Here is a 16,439-nt window from a genome sequence, read left to right on the forward strand (position 1 = left end):
TGCGATTTCGCGTTGCGATTGCTCGAAGCGGGCCGTCGACCATCTTGTTCGCAGCACGGGTGATATGTGGAAAAGCCCCCTTGGGGAAATTCTCACGAGATTCACGAGGGGAAATTCTCACGAAATTATCCTGCCTTGCGGCGTCGGCATGCGGTCGGTCCGCGTGATAAACGGCGGAGAAGGAAGCGGATAGGACCTCTGTATTGTTTTCCCGGAATTTTTAACTCGATTATCGGCTAATTTGCCCAGATATTGTGGTTTTGCCACGGTCGAATTTATGAAAGTATGCGCAGTATACGATCGCTGACGAGTATTCGGGAATTTTCGAATATTCGGAAATTCACTGCGCATGATAACTAGCGCTAAAGACAAGGACAGAAAAAAGAAAGACGGACACCACCAACGCTAGCAGTGTTTTTCTGAAAGCCATATGCAAAGCCCCCTCACGGATTATGGCACGCCAGTCTGTGTTTGTGGAGTTTTCACGTCATTGACTTTGAAATCTATACACGTCATTGACTTTGAAATCTATATATTTTTCTAACTTTTTTGACATTTTGCTCGTCTGTGCTGCCAGAATCCTATCGTTATATATGGTGCAAAGGTGTTTATTCGCAGTGCAAGTTGGTGGTCGTAGATCGAAGAACGTCACCCTTCCAGGAGCCACTCAGGATCGCCAACTGCACTCATACAAACAATCATACAACAAAACAAAAAAATGCAAGTGTTGCTATGTGGGTTGATGACTTCCCTATCATGAAGACAGATAGAAGGCTTGCTGATGAAGCACAATCATGGTTTTTTTCTTCATGTGGTAAGCTTCCCTGATCTTCCTTCTTAATCGGCCAGGATGGCTGAACAAAATGTCACTATGATGTAATGAAGGAAAAACAAGGTCAGTTAAATTAGCTGATTCTAATGGATCCTGGTGTTCCTTCAGACGTGTACTAATGCACTGCCCTATCTGTATATCTGTCCACAGGAGCACAGAGGAATCTTATACACTACCCCCGGGAAAAACTTTGTTCTGCGCTTTATCCCACAGCTCACTTGAGGCTGTTTTCCACCATTTCTTCCACAAGTGCACACAACCTGTTCAAGTTATCTTTGTGCAGAAAAAAACACACCCACATCACACCATACCGATTGGCTACATTTTTGAGACCATGTGAAAGGCAGTGTACATAAGGAAGAACTGTCACAGCATTTTTTTCTTTTTTGTGTTGAGTGGACATTGAAGGTGCAGGCCCCTTACTATTGTGTTGCAATCCAAAATGATGACATCATCTATGCATCCTGCACCCCAAAGTCTGCTACCTTGTTTGCAGAAGCTGTGTTCAATTGTACGATGACAGGATTTTGACAAAGCTCAAAACAAAGATGGAATGGCAATTCTGGTTTTTCCAGCCTGGGCGAATACTTCCAACAGGTGTGCTTCGTTTCTACTCTCAAGTCTAAGGACTGTAACAAGTCAAAAACAGCTAGCTCTGCAGTAAACTGCAAACCAATCGTGTTTTATTTGAATACTCTCAGCAGTTCACTCATGCACCTGGAGAAGTGGGTTTTTCAACAAAAATAAAAAAATCAACAAATCGAAAATCTCACACAAGTTGTTTTGGATGCCATGATCAAGAAAGAACAACAGCAAAATGTCACCCAGCACACGTGCCGCTTTGGATCAGAAACGTACGCCTGCTTTTTTTGGGTACATAACCTATTTACATGATTGTAAGTTGACCTATTTTTCAAAAATTTGAAAGTCCGAAGTGGGGGGTCGACTTACAATCGAAACGAAAACACCGCGCCCAACAAGTTTTCTTTTTGCTTTGAAATGCGCGCTCGGCGCTCAAGGGAGCGTTGATGGTTGATGGAAGGGCCGCTGTTCCGCACTATAAGTAAAGGCGAGACGAACGAGATGCATGCTACAGCGTGGTTGCATTTTTGCTACGCAGCTCCATCGCATCGCTCTTGGTGCTAGCCTTGAGCAGTTGCTATGTCAACGCTTAGAACTGGCATACCCTCCTTGTGCGTGTGGGCGGTGGCCGATGGCGGCTATCGATAAACAGCAAACTGGCACCCCACATGTGGCTGCTGATTGCGGTTGGTGATAAGCGACGGCGGCACGATAACGCAATCGCGTTCTACGGGAAACTCAAGCTTACAAGTTTTCTTTTTACTTTCAAATGCGTGCTCGGCGCTCAAGAGAGCATTGATAGTTGATGGAAGGGCCGCTGTTCCGCACTTATAAGTAAAGGCGAGGCAAACAAAATATCGGGCATGCTACAGCATGGTTGCATTGTTGCTGCGTGGCTCCATCGCATCGCTCTTGGTGCTGGCCTTGAGCAGCCTCTATGTCAATGCGCAAAACTGGCATAAGGATAAAGATTTCCCTTACTGCACTTCAGTAAGGGAAATCCTTATCATTGTGAAATCGGTATCAGCAAGATTACATTGCCCATTGCATCCCACTCAGCTCCAGTCCATCCTGCTGAATGCAGCATTTACAAATAAATAAATATGAGCTGCACTGACGAATGAGGCAAAGTGAAGTACCGTGTTGAGCACAACTGGAGATGACGGTGCAACATCCGCAAACAGTGCCGCCCTTGGTGGATGGGGATGCTTCTTCTCATAACCATAAGCACATGACAGGAGCTGAAGAAAAGAAGAAGAGAAAACATGAAGGAGGTTTTCATCATGGCACACTCGTGACTTTTAGGCTAAACCTGAAACACCTTTTTGCAGAATGGTTTTACAAGCAATGTCATCCCAAAACATCTTTCCATGATATTAAGCCCCACACATGAAATTTACTTGGACTGGGACCACTTGCAGAAGGTGTCAGTTTACTAGTGCTCAGAACAAAGAGGCCTACAGTCAGGCAATGCAGTTTATATAGTTGCTATGGCCGTGAAAGGAAGGCTATAGCGGTGGAGGCCGCCTTGCCCTCCGCGCAGCAACTTCATTCCATTGCTACAGCTGTTGGGGCTATCTACTGAAGCAGACGTGACTAGCAAACTTGTCCTGATCAAGAAAACCGCTTTAAAGCATTACCATTAACCATTTGCAGGGCAATGGGACACGTGTGCCCCTCTCGCTTCAGGTGCCCAAAGACAGGAAAAGGTATTGCGTGCTGAATACTGCCAAAATGCTAAAAAACTTAATCAGCATGCTTTTGACTCTCACTGATAGGCCTCCTTGGTGTTGTGTGCTTTTACAAGTGCGAGTGAACAGTTTGACGACATCCATCTTGGTAAGAAAAAAAAGATTTGAAATGAATAATTTAAAATATTTTAAATATCAATACAGCTACTTCAAACTGAAGACAAGTGCTTATTCACAATCATCCGAGATCTGCAGCAATGCACTTACATAAGGGTAGCTCAGATTTGGAGAATGCATCAGACGGCTTCCCTGCATGGTATTGGTACAAGGTAGCAAAGCATCACTAATCCTTTTGAAGGGCAACTGAAGAGATTTTAGAATTCCATCAGTTTAAACAAGCCGAATGTGTGAAATTTGAAGCTAAAGCATTGAAATCTTTTTGAGCTAGTGTTTCAAATGGTGATATAATCATCGAGTAGAGTGGTGTAGGCGTTTAAGCTTCTCTGCAATGCGCAGCAACAGGGAGAGGCCGCAATGATGATGCCATGTAAGGTAGTGCTAAGCTTCCAGCAAAGAAGTTCTTGTTTTAAGGGAAAAAATGAAGGCAGCGGACAACTGACATTTTGGCAACAATGATGTCACCATGACTTTCCCCACACTTCTCTAATGCAATGAGAAGCCAGAAATCGTCACAGTTTTAATCGCTGATTATGCCAACATTTTAAAGGGATTATGCAACGAATAAAAAGTCGCTTGTAAATGCTTTCAATGCTTAGAAATGATGCTAAGAAGCATTCACACTAAGTATGAGTCTTCGGAGCTCAGCCTGCAAATTATGAATTTTTAAAACCATGTTTTTTAAAATTTGCGGGCTGATTGGTGCGCTCGTAGTGACCGATTTTGAAGCTAAAATCGTGAAAAAAGACGTCACTATACCTATGACGTCACCAGGCCACCACATGCTATCATTCGCTGGAGCCACGGCAGCCATGACGTCACGGGCACACTTCCAATAGCCTTGAAAATCGTCTGCTAGTGCTGCCACGCGACCCTCTCGGGCAAGCGCGAGCCAGGGCATTGCCTTCCCGCATATGGTTTCAATTTTCCTCTGCCGCCTCCTTCTGTCTGGGGTTCCAAGCCACTCACAGTGGCTCGCCGAGTCGCTACTGTCATCGCTGGCGTTCAGCTGGTACGACGTGAACGCATAGGGCTCGATGCCCATCGCGGCCGTTAAGAGCGAGCAGTTGCGCCTCGAGGTCCGGGTCCATTACTGCTAACTACAAGAGACGACAAGCAAAGAAACCCGACGTGCGCCGCAATCGCGCCGCCGACGCTGCTGCTGGGGTGCTAGGAGCGACAACCGGAAGCTGCAAAAGGAACGTCAGTTGATGACGTAATCATGGGCGGGGCCCAGTCCCATAGCTGTTTTCTTTATTTTTGTCTGGTGCCCCACGTGTAAGAGTTGAGGGGGGAGAGGAGGAGCATAATTTTTAATCGTCTATATCTTTGTTGTTATTGATGCTAGCTTAAAAATTCTTGAATAATCTCAAATTCTCAAAAAACCATTTCACCTTCACATTAAGATGCTTTGGGTACAAAGCAAACTCACAGCTTCTTCTAAGAGTATGCTGTAAACTCTTCATTCGCCATCACAAGTTTTTTACGCAAAAAAGACGATACATAGACAAGACAATGGATGACAATTCATGCTCATACTTTTGTATTGTTTATGTGTCATCTTTTTTGCGCAAAAAACTTATGACGACTAAAGATTCTGATCAAGTAGACCTACAACAACTCTTGCTAAATGCTGTACATAGCAGCAATTTCTTGTTTCATGGGAATTCAGCACCCTTCATCTTGGAAATAAGTGACCGCAGTAGCATGTTATCAGAAATTCTTATGCGGACAGAATTTGCCACTAGTAATAACACCAATTTTTTCTTCCCAACTCAAAACGTAATGTGCTTCGCCAAAACAGAAATCCATTCGGCGGTCCATCGGATGCTTACGGGTGTTTACTTGACAAGACCTGTATCTCGGAAATAAATGACCGTTGTAGTCGAGGGTTTGACGGCATACCATCTGGTCAGGAACCAAGGTGATGCAGATTGCTGGTCACTGGCCGAAGTGAAAAGATGAAAAGACGTTTCGGGAGCACTACGGCTCCCTTGTTCACTATGAAGCAATCGGCGCACGGATCCGTTCTTTTGTACCAACCAGTAGAGTTTTTAATGATTTAGCATAGATAGGATGTAGAGTTCCGTCGTTACTGTTTAATGAGTTAGACGATGTCTGTATGATAAGGGACTCAAGATTCTGCCGTGCTGATGTGTTCTTTTCTGTTGTCAATATCTTTACTTGATCCCAGTTAATCTCGTGGCCGGATTCTTGCACATGCTCGGCGACGGCGTTCGATGCTGCTTTCTGGTTTCGGACGTCGTTCTGGTGCTCTCTCAGGTGTCTCCTGAAGTCCTTTATTTTACCGATATATATTGATGAGTAATCGGTGCAGTCAATCTCATACACAACACCTGGAAATCTTTCACGAGGGAGATTGTCCTTCACATTCACCAGTTCTGTTCGCACCTTGCCAGCGGGGACGTGCGCGATGTTGACGCCATGCTTGTGGAAAATACGTGCAAGCTCTTCGCTAATTCCCACTACGTATGGGACAGCAGCTCGTTCCTCTTTTGGTCTTTCTTTGCTCTCGCGTTCTTCGGAGGCAGGCTGATTCACTGGCATTATCCTTTCGGTGTTCCTGATGAAGGAAAGAGGGTAGCCGTTTCATCGAAGATCGGACTCTATTCTTTTCATTTCGCTCTTTAGATTGGCATCTTGACTGCAGACCTGTCTGGCACGGTTGATCAGGGAGACAACCACAGACTGTTTGTGAGCGACTGGTGCACAGAACTGAAATGTAAGTATCTTCCAGTGTGCATAGGTTTGCGGTAAACATTAAATACAAGGCCAGTCGGAGTACTGGTTACTGTGGTGTCCAGGAATGGGAGGCAGCCATCGGTTTTCTTCTTCAAAAGTGAACTTGACTCAGGTGGTCCAGAAAAAGGGCCATGTGCTTGCGCACTAGGACATAGAAACAGTCGTCCACGTACCTTAGAAATATTTTTGGTCGCGGCTGGAAAGTGGTTAGGGCTTTGTTTTCGATTACTTCCATCGTGATGTTCGCCGCTGTCACCGAGATTGCTGCTCCCATTGCTGTGCCGAAGGTCTGTTGGTAAAAGGTGCCATTACAAGTAAAATAGGTGTTAGCAAGACAGAAGCGCAATAGCTCGCAAAGCTCTGCTGCGTCGAAAGGGGTCCAATCTTGCCATGAGCCCTCATCGTCGAGACGTTGCCTGCAAGCTTCAACGGCCAGATTGACAGGTACGCTGGTGAACAGTGAGCAGACGTCGAAAGACACAAGCATGTCATTGTCTTCAGGGACAATAGCTTTTACCTTGTCGATGAAATCAGACGAGTTCTTGACGTTTGTTTCTGTCTTTCCAACGAGTGGAGCCAAAACACCGTGAAGGTACTGCGACAGAGAGTGCACAGGAGACCTCCTGAAGTCTACTATTGGGCGTAGAGGGGTGCCTTCTTTATGAACGTGTGGAAGCCCGTATATGGCGGGTGCCGAGCCGTTCGTACAAAGCAGCTGACAGTAGAGGCTGGTGGAAGGTGGATGGATGGTGGAAGGCCCTCGAAGATTTTTGCAAGCATTTTCTGAAGAGACGTCTACACCTTTGACGTGGGGTCTCTTGGTAGTCAGCGATAGGTATTCTCGTCCTGCAGCAAGGCTTCCATTTTTTCTTGGTACGAAGAGCAGTCAAGGATTACCATGACATTGCCTTTATCTGCAGGAAGGATTGCAATTTCATCGTTAGCCTGTAGGCTACAAATTGCCTTGCGTTCGTCTTGAGGCAGGGAGTAGTCTGGTGAAGTCTTCTTCATACGAGACAGCACACCTATCGCCTTCGTCCTTACTTCGTCTTGAACGTCTCGGTCCAGGAGTCGCACCGCTCCTTCGACGGCACAAGCAACCTTTCTTGGATTCGGAACTTTCCCTTGGTAAGTTCAAACCTCGGCTGAGTAGCTTGGCCTCAGCAGGTTTCAGACTGTAGGATGACAGGTTCTTTGTTTCGAAGATCGTTGACCTAGTGCCTGTTTCTTTTTCAGCAAGTAACGCTTGCATCTTCTGTTCTTGTGATTTCGAGTGCTTCTCCACTCTTCTGCGCATTTCCTGGTTGGCGACTAAGTGAACGCTGGCGAGAATTTCCGGAGCGATGAACTCCAGCTGACGTTTTGCGAAGAACAAGTCCGTCTCCAGGCGTTTCTTTGTTAGCTTGCATTCTTCTATCCATGCTTGAAGCAGTTGACGTTCGGCCTTTGCGACGACCTGGAGACCGAAGCGGGTTTTGACGGGTTTCTTCAGACGCAATGATTTCGGTATAACTTGAGAAGACTTCCAATTGAGGTTGAAGTGCAAATGCGTGCAAAATGCAGCGAGGCTGCCGGAGATGCTTACAAAACAACGAATTCCGCTGATGGCCGGTTTAAAACATAGTGACTGGCTAGTTGGTTCTGCATACTGGAAAAATTGCAGCTGCGCTGCAATTTTTCCAGGATGGTTGGTTGTCCAAACTGATGGCGCAGATTGATGTAGTCGAAGGTTTGACGGCATACCGTCTGGTCAGGAATCGACCAGATCAGGCTTTCGACGCAGCAGAGCTTTGCGAGCTATTGCGCTTCTGTCTCGCTAACACCTATTTTACTTATAATGGCACCTTTTACCAACAGGCCTTCGGCAAAGCAATGGGAGCAGCAATCTCGGTGACAGCGGCGAACATCACGATGGAAGTAATCGAAAACAAAGCCCTAACCACTTTCCAGCCGCGACCAAAAATATTTCTAAGGTATGTGAACGACTGTTTTTGTGTCCTAGAGCGCAAGCACATGGCCCTTTTTCTGGACCACCTGAACTCCATTGAACCCTCAATCAAGTTCACTTTTGAGAAAGAAACCGACGGCTGCCTCCCATTCCTGGACACCACGGTAACCCGTACTCCGACTGGCCTTGTATTTAATGTTTAGCGCAAACCTACGCACACTGGAAGATATTTACATTTCAGTTCTGTGCACCCAGTCGCTCACAAACGGTCTGTGGTTGTCTCCCTGATCAACCGTGCCAGACAGGTCTGCAGTCAAGATGCCAATCTAAAGAGCGAAATGAAAAGAATAGAGTCTGATCTTCGAAGAAACGGCTACCCTCTTTCCTTCATCAGGAACACCGAAAGGATAATGCCAGTGAATCAGCCTGCCTCCGAAGAACGCGAGAGCAAAGAAAAACCAAAAGAGGAACGAGCTGCTGTCCCATACGTAGTGGGAATCAGCGAAGTGCTTGCACGTATTTTCAGCAAGCATGGCGTCAACATCGCGCACGTCCCCGCTGGCAAGGTGCGAACAGAACTGGTGAATGTGAAGGACAAGCTCCTTCGTGAAAGATTTCAAGTGTTGTGTACGAGACTGACTGCGCCGATTGCTCACCAATATATATCGGAGAAACAAAGGACTTCAGGAGACGCCTGAGAGAGCACCAGAACGACGTTCGAAACCAGAAAGCAGCATCTAACGCCATCGCCAAGCATGTGCATGAATCCGGCCACGAGATTAACTGGGATCAAGTAAAGATATTGACAAAAGAAAAGAACACATCAGCACGGCAGAATCTTGAGTCCCTTATCATACACGCCTAACACACTAAACAGGAACGACGGAACTCTACATCCTATCTATGCTAAATCATTAAAAACGCTACTGGGTGCTACAAAAGAACGGATCCGTGCGCCGATTGCTTCATAATGAACAAGGGAGCCGTAGTGCTCCCGAAACGTCTTCTCATCTTTTGACTTTGGCCAGTGACCAGCAATCTGCATCACAATAAATGACCGTGGTAGCATGTTGTCAGCGATATTTATGTGGACAGATTTTGCCACCAGTAATATCAACTTTTTCTTCCAAACTTCAAGGGTAATGTGCCTCACCAAAACAAATTCGTTCAGCAGTCCATCGGGTGTTTACATGACAAGACCTGTACCTAGGAAATAAGTGACCGCGGTAGCATGTTGTCAGCAATTTTTAAGTGGACAGATTTCGCCACCAGTAATAAAATTAACTTTTTCTTCCCAACTTCAAGACAGAAACTCGTCCAGCGGTCTATCGGGTGTTTTCTAGACAAGACCTGTCCTTTCGATGTTGCTATTTCCATAAATTACGACACTTTGCACAAAATATTTGTTTTCGATTGAAATGAAAAATGATACCTGAGAGGGTTATAAGAGGCCTTGCGAATATTGCCGTCGATCGACCAACTGAGTTCCCCACCAAGGACAATGCAAATGCGCACTGAATTTTGTGAGCACTATAAAAGGAGCTTTTCAGACCTTGTGCCAACAAGTGCTAATCGAGATTTTTCATGACATAGAAATGTCAATAAATGCCTTAGTACCTCATTCAAGAGTAACACCTTTCAAAATTAGGCAGTTTGAATCACACGTTTTTTTCTTCCTTGAACCTTCAAAACTACAGCAATGAGTTTCACTGTGTGTATCTGAGGAGCAAGGCACTGCTGGCAAAACCCGAGACAGCTCGCAAAAAGAACATGAGAGCAGCAATCTTAGACTGCAACACAACTATCCCTTCCATGCTCGCCCCCTCGCAAACTCTGAAGACGGTTGTGCAATGTCACCCCAACACAGCCCGCTTACCCGCGTGTATCGGAGTGTAAGCGCCGTGAGGCACCCAACAGCTGTCGCAGACCAAAGGGACGAAAAAGAAACCACGACATTGAACACGAGCGCTTTTCTTGTCCTCTGTGGCCTAACATACGCACATTCAAACTGATGAACATCGGGAAGGATCAAAGCGGTCGCTGCGAAACAACGACACCAGCGGCCCCTTTTGCTATCTCCACAAACCATGTCCGAGAACGTAGTGGTCTCAAATGAGAGGACCACTGTCTGTAGCAGTAGCACTTGATGGTCTTCAGTGCATGGCTTTTATTTTATGCGAGGCCTAGGACTGGACTGTCATACGTGTGCTAGAAATTAGTTCTAGAGGAAAGAACAAGCTAATTCGAAGTACAAAGATACTGTGTTGTGTTTGATGGCACAACTAAGGCCATCATGCACCAAGCACAAGGTATATACGAACAGTGTTACGCTGAATTTTATAGTGATGTGAAAAATCATCTGTGGTGTAGAAGGCCTAGGACGTTAGTACTACCTAGTGATCACACAGAAAAGAGATTTTAGAAATTGCCATTAGTAAAACCTTTAAAGAGAGTTGGGTAACCTCAGCAGCTATCCTTCACTAGGTAAGGATGTCGAGGCTCCCAACGAATTAACTAAAGACCTCAGCCTTCTCAGGAATGAGAAAGTGGCTGAGGTCTACCAAAAAAACCAGCAAAGCAGCTGCTCAGGAAGTACTTTGATTTGGGCTAGTTGGTTCATATCTTGAAAGAAGTTAGGACGGCGCTAAAACGACAAAGACAAAGAGGCAAGTTGGCACCCGTCCTGTTGTGTTCGTGCCTCTTTGTCTTTGTCGTTTTAGCGCCGTCCTAACTTCTTTCAACAGCTGCTCAGAACTGACAGTTTTTCGAAAAATCCTGCTTCTATTAAAAAAGTTAAAAACGCAAGACTTCTCAACGATTGCGTTAGTTTCTAAAAGCAGTGTTGGATGAAACGGACTGTATTCGTCATAAAATAGAATAAAGTGTTTTTGGCAGAGTGGGTGAGAGAGCAAACGCAGGTTAACAACATCCTAGTCGAAATCAAGAGGAAGAAATGGGCTCGAGCAGAGCATGTAATGCGAAAGCAAGAAAACCGCTGGTCTTTAAGGGTAACGGAGTGGATTCCAAGAGAAGGCAAGCGTAGCAGGGGGCGGCAAAAGGTTAGGTGGGCGGACGAGATTAAGAAGTTTGCAGGCATACATTGGCCGCAGCTGGCAAAGGACCGGGTTAATTGGAGAGACATGAGAGAGGCCTTTGCCGGCAGTGGGTGCAGTCAGGCTGATGATGATGATCCTTAGTTTTCCACTTTTGTACAAGACAATAAGATGTGGTTAACCCGCATTCTTCGCAAACAGGTTTGCCTTGTTTTGCTAGCAGGAAGTTGAGTGTAAGTTGTGCGTGGCCTATTCGGAGATGGCAGAGAATCACCTTCTTGAAACGTTCCTGGTGCACACACGACTTCCACATTCCTAAAACCGGCTGTAACAAGTGTAGTTTGTTATTTACCTTGTTGTTCCAAGACGACTACTATTTTTTTCTTAATTTACGCGGTACTAATTTCATACAATCCTTAAAAGGTTTATTTACTTTCTTTATTTCCATGCCACGAGCTTCAGCAGCGCACAAAACTGCTCTCTCGTTGCCTTTTATTCCTAGATGACTCGGAACCGAGCAGTTTTATGTTTTGTCCATGAGCTGTGGCTGTTATTTTGTGTATGATGTCACCAAGTATAGCAGTGACTGTGTTTTCAAAGTGCAGAGATGTAAGCACACTTAAGAAGTCTGTGTAAATAATACTGTTCTTGAGGGTACCGTTTACTATTTTACCTACGGCCAGTAAAGATGGATGCGCACTGTGGAAGACGTACTGTTTTCTCTGACTTCCCTCGCACCACAGCACATCCTACGTAAACATCCGATTTTGAACCATCAGTGTTTTTAAAAGTGTGTAAAACTACTATTTTCTTCTTCGAGTGCAAGAAATTCTTGTGTTATATGTTATTAAGGAGTTTGTTTTTTATGAAACTGTGTAAGAGTGAGATCACAGATTGCAGGAAAATTGTGCCATGGCGACAACTGCTTGAGATGCACATTGCGCGATTAGAGACCGCAACATCGGCGATGAGCGGACCGCGGGACGACGACAACTGCTTGAGGTGCGTACTGAGCGATTAGCAACCGTCACGTCGGCGATGAGCGGGCCGCAGCCCGACGACAACTGCTTGAGGTGCGCACCGCGTGATTAGAGACCGCAACGTCGGCGATGAGAGGGTCGCGGAACGACGACAACTGCCTGAAGTGCATACCGCGCGATTAGCGACCGCGACGTCAGCGATGAGTGCGCCGCGGACCACCGCTCATTGCTCACGGTGCGCACCGCGCGACTAGCGACTGCGACATTGGCGATGTGCGGGCCGCGGACCCCCGCTCACTGTTGGCAGCAGTATGTATGGGCAGGGACACTTTCTTTTTCGTTCTTTTTATCAACCCACAGTAATTTTTGTCGGCAGCAGTAGGCGAGCAACAGGATCAAAATGAACAGCCAGAAAGCTATGAACAGAGCTGAAGCAGTTGTGTGGCACAGCTGCGGGGCGGGTGATGTGATGGCAATGGCTGATGGTGGTACGAGCTGGGTTCATGTTTCAAAGGCATCCCAAAATCTCAAATGTCGCCACGGACCTCCATAGACTCGTTAGCAGTTGAGTCGAATGACATTCTTTTTGAAGGCCTGTGTGCATAGAAAACTTCCATCCTTTGCACTACTGAAAACATGTTCTGCACACCTGCACACTTGTCCTCAGCTCGCCTAGGAGGCAGTCTGTGAGTGTCTGGCTGGAAGCCCGTGTAATTTGGCTTCTGGGCGGCAGAGGTGAAATGGTGAGCCAATGTTCTGCACGGGAGATTTCATCCCTTCGCTGATGTTCCACACAATTTTGGTATAAGCTTCATCAGAATGCTTGCAATTTAAGCTGTTCAGCTGGGAGTGGCAGCCTCTGCTGGTGCCACAAGTGGCTGCTCCCCCATGCCACGGGACAGCAGGTTTGCTGTGCTTTCAGTTTTGCTATTTCTCCCACTCTGATCATCTGGACGCAACTTTTATTCAGTCGGAACAATCTGTTAATCAGTATGTAATAAATAATCCTTACATAGTCTGCCAGATAGAAATAGCAAAATATTTTAAATTCCAGAATAGCGACCATGTGATCAATTTTTGATGGTCGTTGCGTATAGTCTCGTGTGCCTTAGCTTCTGTCATGAACCTGCAACACTTGTGCAGCAGTTTTAAAACCAGTGTGACAGTACTTCTAGATGCTAGTGAAGATCGGAAGCGGGCAGAGTGGGTGAGGGAACAAACACGGGTTAATGACATCCTAGTAGAAATCAAGAGAAAGAAATGGGCTTGGGCAGGGCATGTAATGCAAAGGCAAGATAACCGCAGGTCATTAAAGGTAACGGAGTTTATTCCAAGAGAAAGTAAGCGGAGCAGGGGGCGGCAGAAGGTTAGGTGGGCGGATGAGATTAAGAAGTTTGCAGGCAAAGGGTGGATGCAGCTGGCAAAGGATAGGGTTAATTGGAGAGACATGGGAGAGGCCTTTGCCCTGCAGTGGGTGTAGTAAGGCTGATGATGATGATGATGATGATGAATGCACCATCTGTCCAACATTTGTGGACACTTGGAATCAGATGCCAGTGAAAAATTCAGTGCTACAAGGGTTGACAACATGGGTGGCACACACAGGAAGAGGTGGCCTTTTGAGGAAGTCAGCCAGTGACGCTGTCTACAGAATATGCAGTGTCCTGGCCACAGAAAGCTTACAGAAGTGGCTATACCTACTAAGTGCATCGGTTTGTTTTGTGCTTACAGAGAGCAAAAAAAAATATTAATTTCACGAGGCACCTCTTTCCTGCAATGGCTCTGGCACAGCTAGGCTGATGGTTGCTAAAGAGCACTCGCAATCCCATTTAATTTCACATTTTACGAGTACCAAAATACAGTTTTTGTCTAAACAATGGGAGACTATACAGAAAAGACAAATGAGGGTGCTGGGCGTATCACGTGCCAGCATTCAAACTGCGTGTGCCTAAAACCGAAACCACTCCAACCGTCAAGTGGACCCTATGGGAGTATATCTCTCTGCAAGGAAGGAGCAGATTGCCCACCTCAGCGTCGGGCAGCTCTGTGTAGGCGACCTTGGGTGGTGGTGGCGGAGCCTCCAAGTCATGCGGGAAGATGAATGGCATGTCGCTGGTGCGGTCGTTAGCCAAGCCAATCCGCAATCGGTTCAGCTCCTTTCGCAGCAGCCCAATGAACTTACTGTAGATGCTCTCCTGAACGAACACCTGGACTCCGCATGACTCGCCCTGCGGGGCACAAAAAACCCACATTGACTTTGTGGTGAGTCTGCGCCCCCAGAACAGTATTAAGTAACAGATTAACAACCTTAGCCACATTCACATGACCAGCCGAGGGAGTACCCTGGAGAACACTGGCTGCAAACTTCTTAGAGAGACACACACACAAAAAAAACAGGGTGAACGATTTCGCGTGGTTAGGCTAAATGCAAATTTTAGGTGCGCTAGCACTTCGGTTTTGGTTTGAGGCTCATCTTTTCAAGGTGAAGTCGGCTTCAGACATCATCATCATCAGCCTGACTGCACCCACTTCAGGGCAAAGGCCTCACCCATGTTTCTCCAATTAACCCTGTCCTTTGCCAGCTGCGCCCACCCTATTCCTGCAAACTTCCAAACATCATCCGCCTACCTAATCTTCTGCCGCCCCCTACTACACTTGCCTTCTCTTGGAATCCACTCCCATTTTTTCTTGATTTCGACTAGGATGTCATTAACCCGCGTTTGTTCCCTGGCCCACTCTGCCTGTTTCTGGTCTCTTAACGTTACACCTATCATTTTCCTTTCCATGGCACGCTGGGTTGTCCTTAACTTGAGCTCAACCCTTTTCGTTACCTCCACGGTTATGGCCCGTAGTTGAGTACTGGTAAGATACAGCTGTTGTACACTTTTCTCTTGAGGGATATTGCTAACCTGCTATTCATGACCCGAGAGATCATGCCATATGCGCTCCACCCCATTCTTATCCTTCGTTATTTCCCTCTCATGAACCGGATCAGTTGTCACTACCTGCGCTAAATATACGTATTCCTTCACAACTTCCAGGCTCTTGCTGCCAATTGTGAACTGTTGTTCCTTTGCTAGACTGTTGAACATTACCTTGGTTTGCTGCATGTTAATTTTTAGACCCATCGTACTGCTGTGTCTGTCTAACTCTGAACGTAAAAGCGCAAAAAAACACAAGGACACAGACTAAGGCAGACAACACGAGCGCTTACTTCCAACTGATTTTATTTCATGCAAGAAGCGAAATTTATACTCTTGATAAGTGTCTGCACATGCTTACAGGGCAATTACCGCAGAGTTATGACTGATACCAGTTATCATGTAACACATATGAAAGATGTCAGATATGCCATCTGACAGAGATGGCATATCTGACATCTTTCATATGTGTTACATGATAACTGGTATCAGTCATAACTCTGCGGTAATTGCCCTGTAAGCATGTGCAGACACTTATCAAGAGTATAAATTTCGCTTCTTGCATGAAATAAAATCAGTTGGAAGTAAGCGCTCGTGTTGTCTGCCTTAGTCTGTGTCCTTGTGTTTTTTGCGCTTTTACGTTCAGAATGGAAAACCAACTCGCCCAAATGCAGCCATTACTGTCTAACTCATTGATTATGATTTGCAGTTCATCTCCTGATGACTCAGCAAGGCAATGTCATCTGTGAATCGCAGATTATTTTGGTATTCTCCATTTACTCTTATTCCCAACTGTTCCCGAATCATGCCTCGGAATACCTCCTGTAAACAGGCGGTGAATAGCACTGGCCAGATCGTGTCTCCTTATCTGATGCCCTTCCTTATTGGAATTTTATTTCTGACTTTATGGAGGACTATGGTAGCTGTGCAGTTGCTATATATATATATCCTCCAGTATTTGACATAAGGCTCATCTACACACTGATTCTGCAATGCCTGTATGACTGCGAGGGTTTCCACTGAGTCGTATGCTTTCTCGCAATCAATGAAGGCTATATATAGGGGTTGGTTATATTCTGCGTGTTTCTCTATCACCTGGTTGATTGCGTGAATATGATCTATTGTGAAATATCCTTTACTAAAGCCTGCCTGATCATTTATTGATTAAAGTCCAAGGTTGCCATGACTCTACTAGCGATTACCTTAGTAAACACCTTGTAGGCAATGGACAGTAACCTGAAAAGAACGTCTTGCTGGGCAAGTTGGTAACTGTACATCTTTGGTTACAGGCGCGAAAACAGACACCACACAAGGTAGAAAGACGGGATGGAGCGCCACTCACAACTGATTTATTTCAAGGCAACACGGACAAATATATACCATCGTACATGCAAGGAATGCGATCATATTCAAAGTTGATATGATAGCGAACGAGTGAAAAAATTGTTCTCAGCCTTATACAAAGATATGGACGTGTCGCTGATGCACATGC

The 16,439-nt window shown here is 45.9% G+C and overlaps 1 protein-coding gene across 1 annotated transcript in view; it reads right to left on the reverse strand.

Annotated features, from left to right (window-relative positions):
• The window catches only part of LOC144104677 (aldehyde dehydrogenase family 16 member A1-like), a 161,347-nt gene that overhangs the window by 73,466 nt on the left and 71,442 nt on the right, over positions 1-16,439 (reverse strand). Inside the window, 2 exon segments of the mRNA XM_077637816.1 lie at positions 2,554-2,655; positions 14,054-14,254. Coding sequence (XP_077493942.1) covers positions 2,554-2,655; positions 14,054-14,254 — 303 coding nt within the window.

Source organism: Amblyomma americanum, chromosome 9 (assembly GCF_052857255.1).
Source record: "Amblyomma americanum isolate KBUSLIRL-KWMA chromosome 9, ASM5285725v1, whole genome shotgun sequence".
Lineage (NCBI taxonomy): Eukaryota > Metazoa > Arthropoda > Arachnida > Ixodida > Ixodidae > Amblyomma > Amblyomma americanum.